This window comes from Strix uralensis, chromosome 11 (assembly GCF_047716275.1).
Source record: "Strix uralensis isolate ZFMK-TIS-50842 chromosome 11, bStrUra1, whole genome shotgun sequence".
NCBI classification, from domain to species: Eukaryota; Metazoa; Chordata; class Aves; order Strigiformes; family Strigidae; genus Strix; species Strix uralensis.
The window spans coordinates 11,392,642-11,407,756 of NC_133982.1; the positions used below are offsets into that span (position 1 = coordinate 11,392,642).

The following is a 15,115-nucleotide window of genomic DNA, read 5'->3' on the forward strand; positions in this document are numbered from 1 at the left end:
TTGTTCTTTTTTGACAGTGCACCCAGATCTAAGCCACAACATCATCTCCTTATTTTTTTTTTCACTGGGGCAGTGAGAGATTAATTAGGGAGTGCAGCATGACCTGCTCAGAGCTCTCTTGGAGGATGTGCCAGGGTCAGCGCTTGCTCACTGCACCACCCTGGTAGGAAGCATCCAGGGGCACCTGAGCCAGCGTGGAGAGGAGGACACGAAGGTTAAGGGGAGGAACCTGGGAACACCATCCTGCATCCCCTTGATCTGAGGGGTGGCTGGGGCCTGAGCAGCAGACGCACAGGAGACGAGCAGTGCCGTGGCTTTCCTGCCCACACCGCAGGCAGGCTGAGGGGCTGCGCTTGCTGCCAGGATTACAGCCAGGTGCCCCCACGGCACCACCTCAGCATCTCCTGCTGCTTTGGTGGCAGCAAGAGCAGCACTGAGCTCCTGGGGTGCTGCCCTCCTTCCCTCCCTCCCTCTTTTCTCCTCCACGGCAAGAAGAGCTGAGCCAGAACAGGCTATGGCTGCTGCTGCAAACACTCGGGGGCTGCCTGTCGATACCCCAAAAGTCCATCTTCCCTGCAGCCAGGAGCGAGCTGCAAAGACAGACATTAATGTAAACCCTGTGAATACAGAGGAGGGAGGGACACCGTTAGAGGGACCAAGGTCTTGTGTTAACAACTACCTGACACCCAAAGGTAACCACAACACCTAGCAAATTAGAAATGACAATAAAAGACCTCATACTTGCACAAAGTACGTTAGGAAATAAGCAGCATTGCTGCTGGTTGCAACAGTGCCATCCTTTCAATGATCTCTTTTACAGGAATCCTCCCAGACTGTGCAGTTAAAGGACTGTGCTCCATTTATTACAAAGAAGCACAGACAAATTATGCATTTCATTTAAAAATTTGAATTCAGCATAACAAAAACCATAACAAAAAGATCCCAACTGTTGCAGACACAGACTATCAAGACAATAGCAGTGCCCTTAGACAGCATTTCAAATACAGTTTATTAGCGTGTGATATGAAAAGGGTATTTTTATTGCATGATATAATGCAATGGGACCTTGGGCGCTCTGCAGAAGGACCTTGCACTCAGAAGTGTAATGAACCCATAGTCCAAAAAACATTATACTGTACATTAACCTATCATTAATGGCACATTAGGGCTAGGGGCATTGCACGCTTGCTGGTCAGGGCTCCATCAGGACAGTATGGAGGAAGCCACAGTCTTCACAGGCTTAAAACAAATAGAGAAAATAAATATTACTGATGGTTACAGGCTGCTTTAAGGGAAGCTCACTCTCCGCTTAACATGCAATTTTGATGCCATTTTTTAAAGGGGGGAGGGAGAAGACAATGCAGCAGTTTATTAGGCAATATTAGAAATGGCATGTCACTGCTTTGCAGCACTGAATGTCTCCACGGTGCGTCAGACCCATCAACCCAGAGCTTTTCCTGCACAAAACATGGCACCTCTGAGCACTAGGGCACCTTTTAAGGATAAAATGAAAACTGGAAACCTGCTCCCCTTCCCTTAATCCCTGACGGCAGTGGTAAGGTTTCCCTGGCAGTAGGAGTTGAGATGCAGGAAGAGCATCCTCTGACCCAGCTCTGCCCACTGCCTGCGGGACACCTGGGACCTCTCTGATTGTATCTACACCCACTTCCACCCCACCCCACCCCATTCTGAGAGCCATTCAGCAGAACTCCAGCCTGTGTCTGCAGTAACTCAGCGTAAAACGTGACCAAATCATGACACTTCTTACACTCCTGAATCAGCTGGGATGTCCCACGCCTCCCTCCACTGCAGGTGCTCGCTCTGTTCAAAGGCAAGTTTGATCAGATGGCCACAGAGCAAATGTTAAACCTGAAAAGCCTGGCTGGTAACTCAAACCTAGCTGGCTGAAGGAGTGCAAGCCCTGCAATTCAGGAAAATAAGGACTTGGCTGTAAAACAGCACACCACAGTTACCATCCCAGCTAGTTCTCCCATTGCTACCAATGTGTCTATGCCGTTTACAGCTCTTGTAATTAACTGAGGGCACATACTCGAGGGGAAATTCTTGCCCGTTCACGTGTTTAATGGGAACACAAGTCGGACCTCCAAAATACAAATCTCAGCTCTGGAGCTGTATTGTCTTCCCAGGATGCCTGGAAACACAAAGTGCTGAGTAACCCAAACTACCCCAGACTGACCCTGTGTCCCCCTCTAGTGACCTCAGCACGTATAAAATTTCATCACTCCCCAGCAGTGGAGGATTTTACATCTAGAGCTCCTGCCTCCAAGGACAAGCCAAACTAAATGCTGTTCTAATTATCTGTGCTAGCTATCCACAAGGCCGATTTCTGCTCCCACAGCCAGGAATAGCAGCGAGGAATCCTCAGGCCAATACTCTATTGCCGACTCCCAAAACATTGTTAATTCACAGGCACAGAAGGTGTCAGAGCCCTCCTCGGGGGCTGCTCCATGCAGCAGCCTTCCCTCCATCGCTCACTTCTAAGGCTTGAGTGGGGTAAAAAATCTGAAGGCTTTGAACACTCACATTGATCCGTGGAGACACAGAATATAGACATGGGTGAAAAGACCCTGCAAGATGCTATTTAAGTGTCACCTGGCTGTTGCATCTCTGGTTTTACTTTTGCAATTTTAGGATGTGTTTTGACCATGGGAGGTTACCCTTTAAAGGAAAGGGTGAGTGCCTGAAGCGCTTGAAACAGCAGTGAGTGGGGGGCTCAGCACACACGTCTAGAAAGCATCTCCCCCGTGTCCCAAAGCTGCAGCAAGGTTAACCCTTGCTTTGAGAGACACTCTCCTCCAGAAATGAAGCCTCCTTGTCTCTTCCACGCAGCACCTGCAGCGATGTCTCCGCATATGTCGAATCACAGCAAGTTTAACCATAAAGTACCAGTTTCTCCTATGTACTTGCATGGCTGTGTTTGATCTGGGACCAAGAGTTTACTGGCCCACTTCTCTCTCCCAGTTCCTATCCTCAGAATAGCGACTATTCAGGGCAAGGACTGCCTCTCGCTGTGCTTGGTGAGGAATTCAGCATCCCTGAGAGCCCGTTCCTGGCTGGCTGCTAGAGTGACACGTCCCATAGCAGGGGCCAAAGACACGGCGCTTCACCAGATCTGCAGGAGGCTGCAGAGGTGGCGGGCTGAGGGCACAGGGACCCCCAGAGTCAGAAGACAAAAGCACCCAGAAGGTAATGTTTTCACAGAATTTCCCACCCTCATGAGGACATCACCTGTAGCCGTCTCAGAGAGCAGAAAGGACCGATTTGTCCAGAGAACGGGGCGGGTAGCAGAGGGCCAGGAAGCTGCCTTGATCAGTGGTGTTTTCTGGGTGGAGATGAAGTGGGGACAAGAACACATCCATAAGCAAAATCAAGTATCATTAGTCTCCTTGAAGTTTCTGCTCTCTTTCCTCATTCCTTATTCTGCGCAGCTAACAGCACAGCCCCAGCCTGCTAAACAGTTCCACGCAGAATGTTGGGAAGTGGTGAGTTTTGTTTGTTGCATGGCCTCCCTAACATACACTGTAATTAAAATGTTGATTACTAAACAGTTTAAATATATGACAGACAATGCAGTTAAAGCCTACAGTTAGGTCAATATGTGATTTAGATTTGCCATTTAAAAACTCTCATTTAAATTTTGCATACATTAATCACTACCATACTTCAATGTTCTGATATCCACCTGACTACACTATTAAAATAAAACTTGCTGCCCCAGGGAAATCCTACTTATTCTTAATTGTTTCGAGGCTTTGATGGGCTTTTAATCTAAGATTAATTTATGCAATTTTAAATAACTCTTCTTATGATTAATAAGCTTGAAAATTAAAAGGAGTCTAAAGCAATTATAATGAGCATTTGGTCATAACCTCATTAGGAGAAGGAGTGAAGGATACAGCTCTGGAATTCTTACAAGACTACAATTTAAGGTTACTTGCAGAGGAGTCAAACATAGTTCTTGAAATTGCAAAGGCAGATTAGCCTAGGTCAGTGTTAGAAGTATGGCTATCTAGATTAACACGCTAATGATTTTATCCCTCTGATGATATTTAAGATAGTGAAAAGATGATACAAAATGTATCAAAGATAAATGGATAACACCACTAAGCGGTGAAGTCTTGGAGCTGTATTTCTTGTTTATCCTTTTTTTTGAGAAGGACTCATTTTTTTAAATTTTTAATATATATTATTTACCTATTTGTAGATTAACTTTTACCAATGCACATTTACTTTTTATATGATAAAGTTAATTGCAAATGATTTTCTGCTGGTTTAGTAGTTTTGTTGAGGCACCAAAATTCTGTTAAGATTTACAGATTTTGTCTTTAAATATTGGCAGTCCCCAAGCATAATGGATGGACCAATAAAGAACAGCCTCACTTCAACCTGAAAACCTTAACCTGAAGGGGAACTATCCATACATCACACCTGAATTTCCATTGTCAAACAGCAATACGGATCTTTCCATCATGATTAAAATCCTTTTTTTAACCTTCTTCTGAAGATTTGGACATTGGCCATAGCCGAATGATGTGCTGGTGGCCCTAAAAACAGTCCTCAGAGACCCGCTGTGCACTTGACCGATATGTGTCCAGGCTGGCACGTCACCATCAGACTGAGGGTCAAGAGGGAATTTCTTTTCAGGTCAGATTAGCAGGAACCAGTGCGGCTCCACTCTGTAGCATAGACCTGACTTCAAACTACTCAATTCCCTCCTACTGCAGGACCCCAGGGTGCCCACGGGTGCATACACGGATGGGTCTGATTTTTGCTGTTCTCTTTCCGTGGCATATACTAGTCTTAAATTTACTACAGAGTTTTGGTTTTGGCTGTGACACAGAGGGGTCTATTTGCCCATCTGCAGATCATTCTTTCCACAGCAGTTTTGCTTTTGATATTTGCTGTTAAACCGATAACTGTGCTTGGCATGCCTCTTGGTGCTTAGCTAACAAAACGAGCTAACTCCCAGCAAAGGTATTTTTTTTTGTGATGACTCTTAAAAAAAACTAAGGCAACCGAAATATAATTGGAGCATGCTTTTGCAAGTGCTGTTGAGGTTAAGAAGAGCTGTAGAAGAGGAATAGAGAGAGTGGCCCAAGGCTGATAGAGTATGTCAACATTAGCAAGCTGTCGACAACAGAAGCAGATCCGCAGAGTGAAATGGTTGGTGCAATGTTTCAGGGATGGAAGAGGTTTTACTTTTGACCAGCTCCAGTCTGGTCTGTGGACACAGCACCCATTAGTAGCTGGAGCTCATTAGGCGTGTGCCTGGAGCACATCTTCTGGTTTGGTTTCATTTGAAATCGATTCAATTCATGAGCTTCAAGACCTGTCTGTGACAAGAATGAAAGAGTGGTAGCTCTGAAAGAGCAGGAGATTCACACCAAAAAGGCACACCTGACCTGAACTCTAATATTGATGTAGATGCACCTGCAGAAGAGTCTTTAGCTCATGCCACGCCATGAGTACAGGAACGGTCCCACTGACGCCAAACCAAGCCAGTCAGACAAAAGCTGATATAGTATTTCCCTCAAACGGGGACTAAGTGTTTCCCTGTACTGAGAAAGAAGTGTGGAAAAAGTGGCTGTTTTTCTCCAAGTTTTTAGAAACTGGTTTCTACTGACAGGGGGAAAAAAAAAAAAAAGAAAATTGCTAAGCTGGAGTAAACTGAAACAATCTCCTAAGTGTTTTTCACCCAAACCTCAAAGTAAAAAATGCTGTGTGCATAGACACGTCTGCACACATATATACTCTAATAACAACTAACAAAGCAAAAAAAAGCCCAGAAAATGATCTGGCTGGAAGCAAAAAGGGAGAATGAAACAGCCCGCACTTCGCTAGCATTTCCATGATGAAGTTTCTGCAAATGAACAAGTTGTTTTTAAAAGTACCCTGTACAATCATATTGCATTACATGCCTACACACCGTCTGCATCTAGTGCAAAATATCATCCCCACATTTGCCAGGTTTAGTAAAGAGACTAAATAAAGCAAGTATTAAATGATCAAACATGAACATACTGTCAAATCACCCCGTCTCAGGAGCAGAAAAAGCACAGGTATGAAATGACGTCCAAATAAACGTGCGCAGCCCTGCTGAAAACACAGAGAAGAACGCAAAATATATCACCACTAGTTGGCTTGGAAAAAACAAAAAAATTCCTTTGAATCTCTCACAAGGTCACTGAACAAACGACCGAGGCCACGAAAACCATTTCCATTCTCAGACTTGTATTTTAATGCCACCGTTCCCTACCGGGAGCCTTTTCCCGGTGGAAACCCTGACTCTCTCCAGCCGTGCAGGCAGATGCCGGCGGAGCCGTCCCGATTTACACCAGCCAAGCGTTTACCCCAGCATCTCCCATTAAATCCAAACAGGCAGATGCACATTTATGGGACAATGAACTTTTCCACGGCTGCGGCTCGTCGTGCTTTGCTATTACGGCCTTAATAAACCTGCGCATTCCCGTGCTGCGGCAGCTGCCTTGGGTGGGAGCGCGAGCAGCCGGCTCCGGAGGAGAGGCCGCAGCTTAAAAAAAAAAATCATGTTTAATTTAAAAATTAGAAACTGGAGCAGGCTGTGAGCACAGAGGTTGATTGAAACAAAATTTAAATTCCTGTCAAGCCCATTTAAACACAGGGGCCCTTCATAGACAATTAGCTGCTCCCTGTGAATGCTGAATAAACTCAGGCCTGGTCACTGTTAGAAGAGAGCAGACCTACTGTGAGGAGCTGGAAAAAAATTAACTAAAATCAGGCTGTATGAAATATTTAGCCTCCCAGTTTATCACAGGGGTTTGGAAGTGTAAACAAGACAAAAATCGATTCCTCGGTGCCCTCCAATCAATCCCCCAAAATGGTTAGGGCATCTGTTTCTGCTAAATTTTGTTTACTCTGGCAGATTTGCCTTAATTGCAGTTGTTTATCTCCCATTGTCCCCGGGGCCCTAATCTCCCGATTACTAATACTTAACACTCATTTCACATCTAAAGCTACTTCTAATCCTCAACAGGTTTCTGGGGCTCTTAAAATTATTGAAACGAGGGAGACGGGAGATACAACCTCTTTGTGAAAGGCACATTTTCTTATCTACTACCAGCTGGGTCCAATCATCACCAGGGATGGCTGCAACAAAGGTGCTAAAAGGCTCTTTCACAGGCACTGCTGCTCCGCTGGGGATTCAGCGGATAAAAAAGAGCTTTGATGGAAAAAAAAAAAAAAAACTGAACAAGAGGGCTATAACAGTCCAGCCAAATAAAGTTACTGTCATAATCAAATGCTGTCAATCACAATGAAAATCCAATTAAAAAATCTTTCAGTGCGGCCCTCTTAAGTAGAAAAATGTCCCCTATTTATATGCATTTTTGTCAACCGCACAAATTAGAAAGTAGTATTAATTGATTTTTTACTACTTTAGGCCTTGATCCTCCAGCTGAATTTCTGCGGATGCAAGAATCAACCGGCACAAATCTGATTAAGGGATTTGAGGCATAATGCACACAGGTCACTAAGAAGCCATATCTGTATCTCCTGCTTTATACTCCACTTATTCAGAGGCAATTATTACTCTTATTTAATACTGCAGGAGCGTCTTGAGGTGCTAATCAGAATACAGACCCACAAGTAGCTGGTACTATACAAATGCCAGCAATTTTAATCTATGCAGCGTGTTTGAATAACCTGAAATTTTCAGTTTCATTATAGAAATAAATATTGTACACAGATTTCACCAGTTGCCCGTTAGAGCAAATTCCTTGATGAATTTGGAATGAACAGGAAGGACAATATTCTGGGAATTAAAGATATGGCTCTTATTTTGGAAGTGTTAACAGATTTATTTTTTAAAAAAGAAATATGTAGGGAAGACAGCTGACATAAAAATATCAACAAGACAAATGAACAACTTCTCAATGTATCATAATTGAAAGATTTGCAATTCTGCTACCAAAATGAGCGAGACGTAAATATTTGTCTCTGTGCCTGGAGAACTACAGAACAACCAGAAGTGCCAAATGAAACATTTGCTCAAATTAAACTGCGAAGCCCAGGAGACTTAAGTAACCAAAAATATTAACTGTATCACTCTAAGCTGTTGCAAATTTGTTTTTGTCCAATTTCCTTAGATTTTCAACACTTCTTCCAGCCAACTCAAGTTATTTCTTTTCACATTTCACTGGAAAGTGCTAGTATATTGTGCAGCTTTAGGGTATGTTAGAAAGTCAGATGTTCACATTCTCTATAAGAAGTCAGTGGTTGTATGAGCAATGGGCCTGCAGAAGACAGAGGATGAATATAACACCTTCAAACTCTAACGCTCACAAGTTAGCCTTGTCACAGTCTTAGTCTTCTGTAATTGCTGGATTTAGCGACATTGATAGAACGTATTTCTCCATTTCGATAGCTGATTTCTCAAGTGACAAAGAAGAGCAAATCATACCCCTACAGACAACTTTGTTTTGTTTTGTTTTGTTGAAAGAGAGGGGAAAAGATCCATAACCCACCCTTCCCCATTTCAGCTGAGTGGGGAACAACACTGCCACCTGAAAGAATATTTTTTTCCTCAAACTCTTGAGCTACCCTGGGCAAGGAAGAGAATGAACACGCAGTAACATCCTGTGCCCTAGTGTGAAATCCTAGCATCAATGAAGTCAATATAAATTTTGACACTCCTCCAACGTATCCAGGATTTGATCCAGAACCCCTTGTCCACTGTATGTCTGAACTGATAGAGTGAAGATAGTTTAATATTTATCATATATATTTAATGGTTGGACTCGATGATCTTAAAGGTCTTTCCCAACCTAAACAATTCTATGATTATATTTGCAACAGCTAAAATACTTGGCTCTGCACTTTTTTCCTTGGGAAATCAGGAAAGCACCCTTTCTTTCACATCTGGCATGTGTTTTGGTGTCTGTCAGAATTTCTCCTTGTCATGGGGTGAATAACTGGGATCATTGTGACAGAGGAGAGTCTAAATGTTTGCAACCAAAGCTGTCCATCACAGGTCCAAGCACAATTTTACGCTGGACAAATCATCGCTGATCCTGCACTGGCTCAGGAAAAAAAAACCCTAATGCCTGCAAGTAGCCAAAGAGAGAAAATTCTTGGCTCACTGTGGTCCAGCAATGACGCATAAACATCTAGATAGGCGCAGACAGAAAACATTTATCTGTAAAGCTGTCTTCACAAGATTTACAGGATGTGTTTGTGAAAAGCAAAGTGCAGACAGCCCTCTGGTCTTTCCCATAACTTTCCCAAAAGTTAATGCCATCAAACAACCCAACCTGTACGCCATCACAGCTACTCAGTCAGCGATGTCACTGCTGTAATGCAAAAGCCAAATTAGCTGCTGGGGGAAATCCCTTTTATTGACAAATATAAGTGGCAGTATTTTACTGGCTTTATTCTGGAGGTTTATAGGAAAATCCAGGTAGGATTATGGTGATCCTCCATTTGTTTGTTTAAACCACGAAAGTATTTCCTATGAGCTACAAACAACTGTTTAACACAACGAGCTGTGAACAAGTTTAGCTCTACCTGGTAAGATCTCCTGTCCAGATCCTCCAGAATATAGTTACTTAAAATATAGGTACTTAAAAGCTTTGCATTTTTAATTTCCTATAGTTGCTGGAGATGGGGAAACAGCCAGCCAGAATCCATTTCTGAGAGTCTGTAATATCCTGACACATATCTTAACATATCTAAATATACAAACAAACAACCTATCTGAAAAAATGCCCGTTGCAGCTAATGAGATCAGGCTGCCTGGTCTAAACGCCAGTCCTGAAATGGAGAGAAGGATTGCTGAACACATAGGAACGGGAAATTTCAAAATTGCACTAGGCATTAAAATAAAAAAAAACCCCAAAGTGGAACATGTTTTCCAGCAGGTCAGTGGTTTTGACACAGATGATGTACAATTTATCATGCAATCTTCTAAGTTAATAAAACACCAACATAAAAAGCATCAGTAATTTAAAAAAGGAGAAAAGCTAGCAGTTGTGCTTAAAATTTGGAGACTTGAACAAAAAATTATTAGAGCTGTGCAAAAGTAATCAAGTGCAGAAGGTGACTGTATCCTTGGCCAAAAGCACAGCTTCTCCCCGCCCAATGCTTTGAGAAATCCAAGCAGCATCTTAAAGACCGTACTTTTATGCATCCATGGGAAAGCATAACGGAATAACTGCTACATGCTTGACTTCTGGTATTCCAAACACAATTTCTTTAAGTAAATTGCTTTCGTTTAAATAGCCATATGTAGCATGGCAGAGTTCAATGCTGTACTAACAAAAAACTCAACGAGAGACTTCAACAATTTTGCTGGCTTTCTGAAAAGCGCATACAATCTGCAAAATAAAAGGCCAAGCTTCCAGCTAAAGAAGAGATTTTAAACAATTACCAAAGCAGGATAGTGATATCATAAAGGCAATTTCTGCGCTAGCTTGTTTTCTGAAACTCTCTTTGCCTCTGAACAGCTAGAACAGATAATAACTATTAGTAAATCAAACTCCTGCAATATCCAGCTGTGTCTCACACATTTACATACAGATAGAATGGGTATATGTTTTTAATATGTATGCAATACGTACTTTTACCACAGCTGAAGTGCATGCTACAAAGGAGGAGGAGAATGGGAATGGAATCAGCATGAGATAATAAAGTGGCCTAGATAAAGTATTAGCCAGCGATTGATCTCAAACAGGGGATGTTGCTTCTCTCTGACCTGATTACTTACTATGCATAGATTCCATTAAATAGAGCTTAGAATGGAAAGCTTCTGAAAAATACCGTAAATACAGTCAGATCTACAGCTTCCTGAGCCAAACCAGCCCGCGGATGCCTACCCACACACTCGGCTCGAGTAGGAGTTTAAACCTCGCCCGTACCACCGCATCACACTTGTTAAATATATGTGTATGTCTGCATTTCTCTGGGAGCCAGGCTTGTGATGCCAGAAAACTCCATGTTTTAAATGAAAACAGGAAGTTCAGGGGAAAAAAAAAAAATCTTTATGCACAAGAATTGTTGAGATTTTCCTTTTCTAGTTGGAAGGGGAGAGAAGAGAGACAGAGGAATATGTTAAGATGTTGTGCAGTCTTCCCCGGTGCTGAAACAGGAGTAAGTTCAATTTAATTGACTGTATGTCTTTCTCTTAAGAGGGAACAAACTGGAGACAAAAGAGCAGACACTGTAAGCAAAAGGTTCAGAATAACCACCGGTGAATTATAAAGATTGTTCCTTTCCCTGGATGGACAATTTTCCTATTTCTTGTTGAAATGACTTTCTTTCACTCCTGTGGAACAACTCTGCTAATGTGAAATACTTTGAAACAATTAAATTGTTGATTATGTATACACAGACAAACCGATGTTATATCTTGTTTTGTAGATGGATACATGGCAGAAAGGGCATAGTGACCGAGTGTAAATACAGGAACCTGATTTATGCCAGCTGTTATGGAAATCTGGTGTTCGCTTGCACAAGGGTACCTATGGTACTAGAAAGCCTGACTTTATACAGGAATTTCACACAGCCTTGGCTTTGGCCCTATTTTCTGACAAAATGTGTATAGTGACTTGTACAAAAAAGGGCTTCCTAACATGATCGACAGGGTAAATCCATCCCTGATGTAACTCTGTGACTTCATTGGAGTTGCCAGTCTGGCACTCCAGGTATTGTTAGTCGGCTCTTAAAATGCATTTAACAATTCACCAATTATCAGGAGAGTAGAAAAAGATTGATGTTCTGCTCCCTTCATTTTGCTTTCAGTCTTTAATTATACTAAATTGGTTACAAAATAGTGACTTCCAGTACGGTTAACATCCATAGGGGAGAAAGCCTGCACGCTGCTGTTTTGTCTGAAGCTAACAATGATTAGGTGTTACACCTTTCATCCTCACTAGTACAGTTCTTCTAAATAAAAAACCCAACAAACCCCAATGAACAAGGTGAAATCCTGTTCTCATTTAAATCAACGGTAAGCTGATCTTGACAAGTCCAGGATTTCACTGACAGTATCTGCATCACTCTGCCCACTCCGATAGTTAACAACAGGGAGATAGCCACCAGAACTACAACAGAGGTTTCAGAAACGGATGACGTGGGATTCTAAGGATACTGTAGTGAGCAATTCTACAATTCAGAGGATACTGAACAGCTTTTGTTCTGGCCCTGTTTTCCAACCAAGTATGGTAAATTATATACACGTGTCTATGTATGCACAGATATGCTGTGTGTATATAGACATATCATGCTAACGTATATACGCAGATTGATTTTATAAATAAAGTGCTCCTTGACAAGACTGGGTAAGTGCAAGGATGTAAAGGGCTTGACTGGTGAGTGACTACTGAGCTAATAGTGAAGCACAGGGTGCTCTGTGCCCATCAAGCTGGGGGAGGGAATTTAGGGCAGCTTATGAGGGCCAGCCACATCGCAGGCAAGGACTGGGTCACTTCTTTATTTCAGCAGCAGTCTACCTCCTGCTTTAGTACTTGTTGTTGCAAGTTCATTTATAATTGAACACAAAGTAACATGAGGGGAAAAATGCATTAAACAAAAGATTTTGTTTAAAAAGTAGGAAGGTTTGTGGTTTTGTTTTTGTTTGGTTTTTTTTTTTTTTTCCTGAGCCGCTATAATTTTAAAATTATTTTACAAAATACCTCCTTAAAAGGAGACTAGCACACTCCAGGGCATGTAGTTGTAAAGATAAATCTGTGCATTTCCCTGGTACTGCAGGCACTCACCCTTTGGCCTCATTTTTATGACTCTACACCCTGGAGTGGTGTTATTGCTTACAAACATACATATATACTTATGGGGGTATGTGCGATCTGCAGATGTTTTATTTATAAGTGGCAGGCCTATTGCATCACTGAAACATGCATTTACAAACAGATATAGGTTTTATGAAACCCTATTCCGTGTTTTAATAGCTAAGCTATCCAGCCATAGCATAATAGTGCACAAGGTAAATGTGTCTACATCTCTAGAACCTGTTCCAAGTTTTCTCAGATGTGACTAACTGCAAGAATTTTCCAACCATCAAAAGTTAATAAAAAAGACAAAATAAGGCAGTGTAAGCCTTTCGTACGAGACATACAACACCACAAAGTGGAGGGGCTCCGATAAACTTTAAGGCCTCATTTTACCAAGGTATTTAAGCAGGTGCCTAACTTCAAATGTAGATCTATTGAAGTTAATATCCTTAAAATTAGATTCACAGTTAAATACTTTACTAACCAGGATCTAAATTGAGACTAGTCTGGATTGTGAGATACCTGCCCCAGGGCATCTTCAGAGATTAGCCTTTAACTAGAGAAGAGCTGCAATAGAAACACTTGTTTATTCTACTTGCCGTTTGCAGCATGTAACCAAGAAATGAGAGGATGCAAACCTGTCCTTATCTTGTTAAAATCTGTTAAAATTATTCCCAGATATTTAATGCATAGAAAATAAATTATGATGATTTTACATAAGCCTCCAAGTTACAGGAAACATAGCACATAAAGAAAAGTAATGAAACACTTAAAAATCAAAGATATTTGACGCAAGTCAGAGGGGACTACAATTCTTATCTACAATATAAGTTACTGTAAATATTTGTAGTAGTTTTTTGATAAAGTATTTTTCTAAGCTGCTTAAAAACAGTCAAAACAGCACTCCCACTAAATACACAGCCACAAGGGACCAGCTTGAGAGCAGGTACCCTATTATAGCTTTACTGAAAAAATGACAATTGCAAGGAAAAGAAGTGGTCTCTGAGCTCAGATTCCAACACCGAGAGCCCTTCAACAGAGAGACCAAAGCTACGTATTAACTCAATCTTCTGTAGCCAATCTCATTTCATTTTACATTAGTATAAGTGAAAACAAAGTCTCCTGCATTTCATTAAAAATACACCATTTTGACCACATCCTCTGTTTTCAATCTTCAGATTTTGAAAGGTTAAGACTGGCAAATGATGACAAAGAGTGACCTACATTAAGCTGTAATCCCTGGGCATACGAACTGAAAAACCTGTGTATTAAGCATCAAAACGGCCTTGACTGAAACGTGACACTGGCTGTGAAAGTTCTATATTAACTCCCCAAATCAGAAGTGAAGATCTGGCCATGATGAAGGTAACAGCAAAATACCCATCAACTTCAGTGGAATCATAACTCCACCTTTGGTTTGTGTACTCTCTGTAAATATGTAATTGCTGCACAAGCCAGAAAGAGTTTAGATTTAAATTTGTACATACTGAAAAATGCAGGGAAAAAAACGGATATACTTCTATATACACGAATAAAAAGTATTCACAGACAAATACATACTGAGGGGCTCTGAAGTTTCACTTACCATTAAATCTTCAGGTGCTGGCCTTTCCTTTGGTTGCTTTTTCATGCTATGTGTCATAAAACAAAATGTTGATATATAAACAACTGCTCATATATTGTACTTGCTTAAATATTGAAGATACCCTCTTTTAACATAGAGTGAAGAATTTAAATGTATTTCTTAACTTTATCATGTGTCGATAGGAAACAGGGTTGCTAACAGTGGCCAAAATGTAAATGGATTTCGTCCTTCCCTCCCTTATGGGGTGCAGTGGTCTACACTGTTTGTAACTATTTACACTGTGTGTAAATAGAGAGATCATTGAAAACCAATCAGCTCAGAAGGCACAGTAAGTTGATTCTCATTTTGCTAGTGATTATTACATTGCTCGACACAAAGTATTATCCAAACAGGTGGGAAATTTAACTCTAACACTAAACAGCTTCAGGAGAACGCACAATACCCTGGGGTTTCTACCTTAATTTTTTCACATTTATTTCCATTACACTGCAGGGTGATAGTTCATTACACAGCATTAACCTGTTTATAAGATCATGTTTCTCATCCAAATAGTCCTAGTTTTCTGTGCAACAGGTGCAATTAGCTATTGAAGGCTGTGCTTAGCTGCATGAAGGAACACAATAACATGGCACAGAGGTGACCATCAGGAGCTGCCTACTGACTAATTGGATTACATCCAAACAGCCAGTGTTTATGGTGTAATTGGCATAAAGTCATAAAGTCTGATACACTGTTCACTTGACATCTC

General features: G+C 41.5%; 1 protein-coding gene across 7 annotated transcripts in view; it reads right to left on the minus strand.

The window, feature by feature from the left end:
• The window catches only part of MAP2K5 (mitogen-activated protein kinase kinase 5), a 141,399-nt gene that overhangs the window by 9,262 nt on the left and 117,022 nt on the right, over positions 1-15,115 (minus strand). For 4 of the 7 annotated variants that reach the window (XM_074880149.1, XM_074880148.1, XM_074880147.1 and 1 more), the window contains 2 exons: positions 14,368-14,413; positions 3,250-3,343 (listed from right to left, as the gene is read on the minus strand). In XM_074880149.1, the coding sequence (XP_074736250.1) occupies positions 3,250-3,343; positions 14,368-14,413 (140 nt within the window). The remainder of the gene's footprint in view (positions 1-3,249; positions 3,344-14,367; positions 14,414-15,115) is intronic. The other 3 variants (XM_074880152.1, XM_074880151.1, XM_074880150.1) reach the window with 1 other exon arrangement.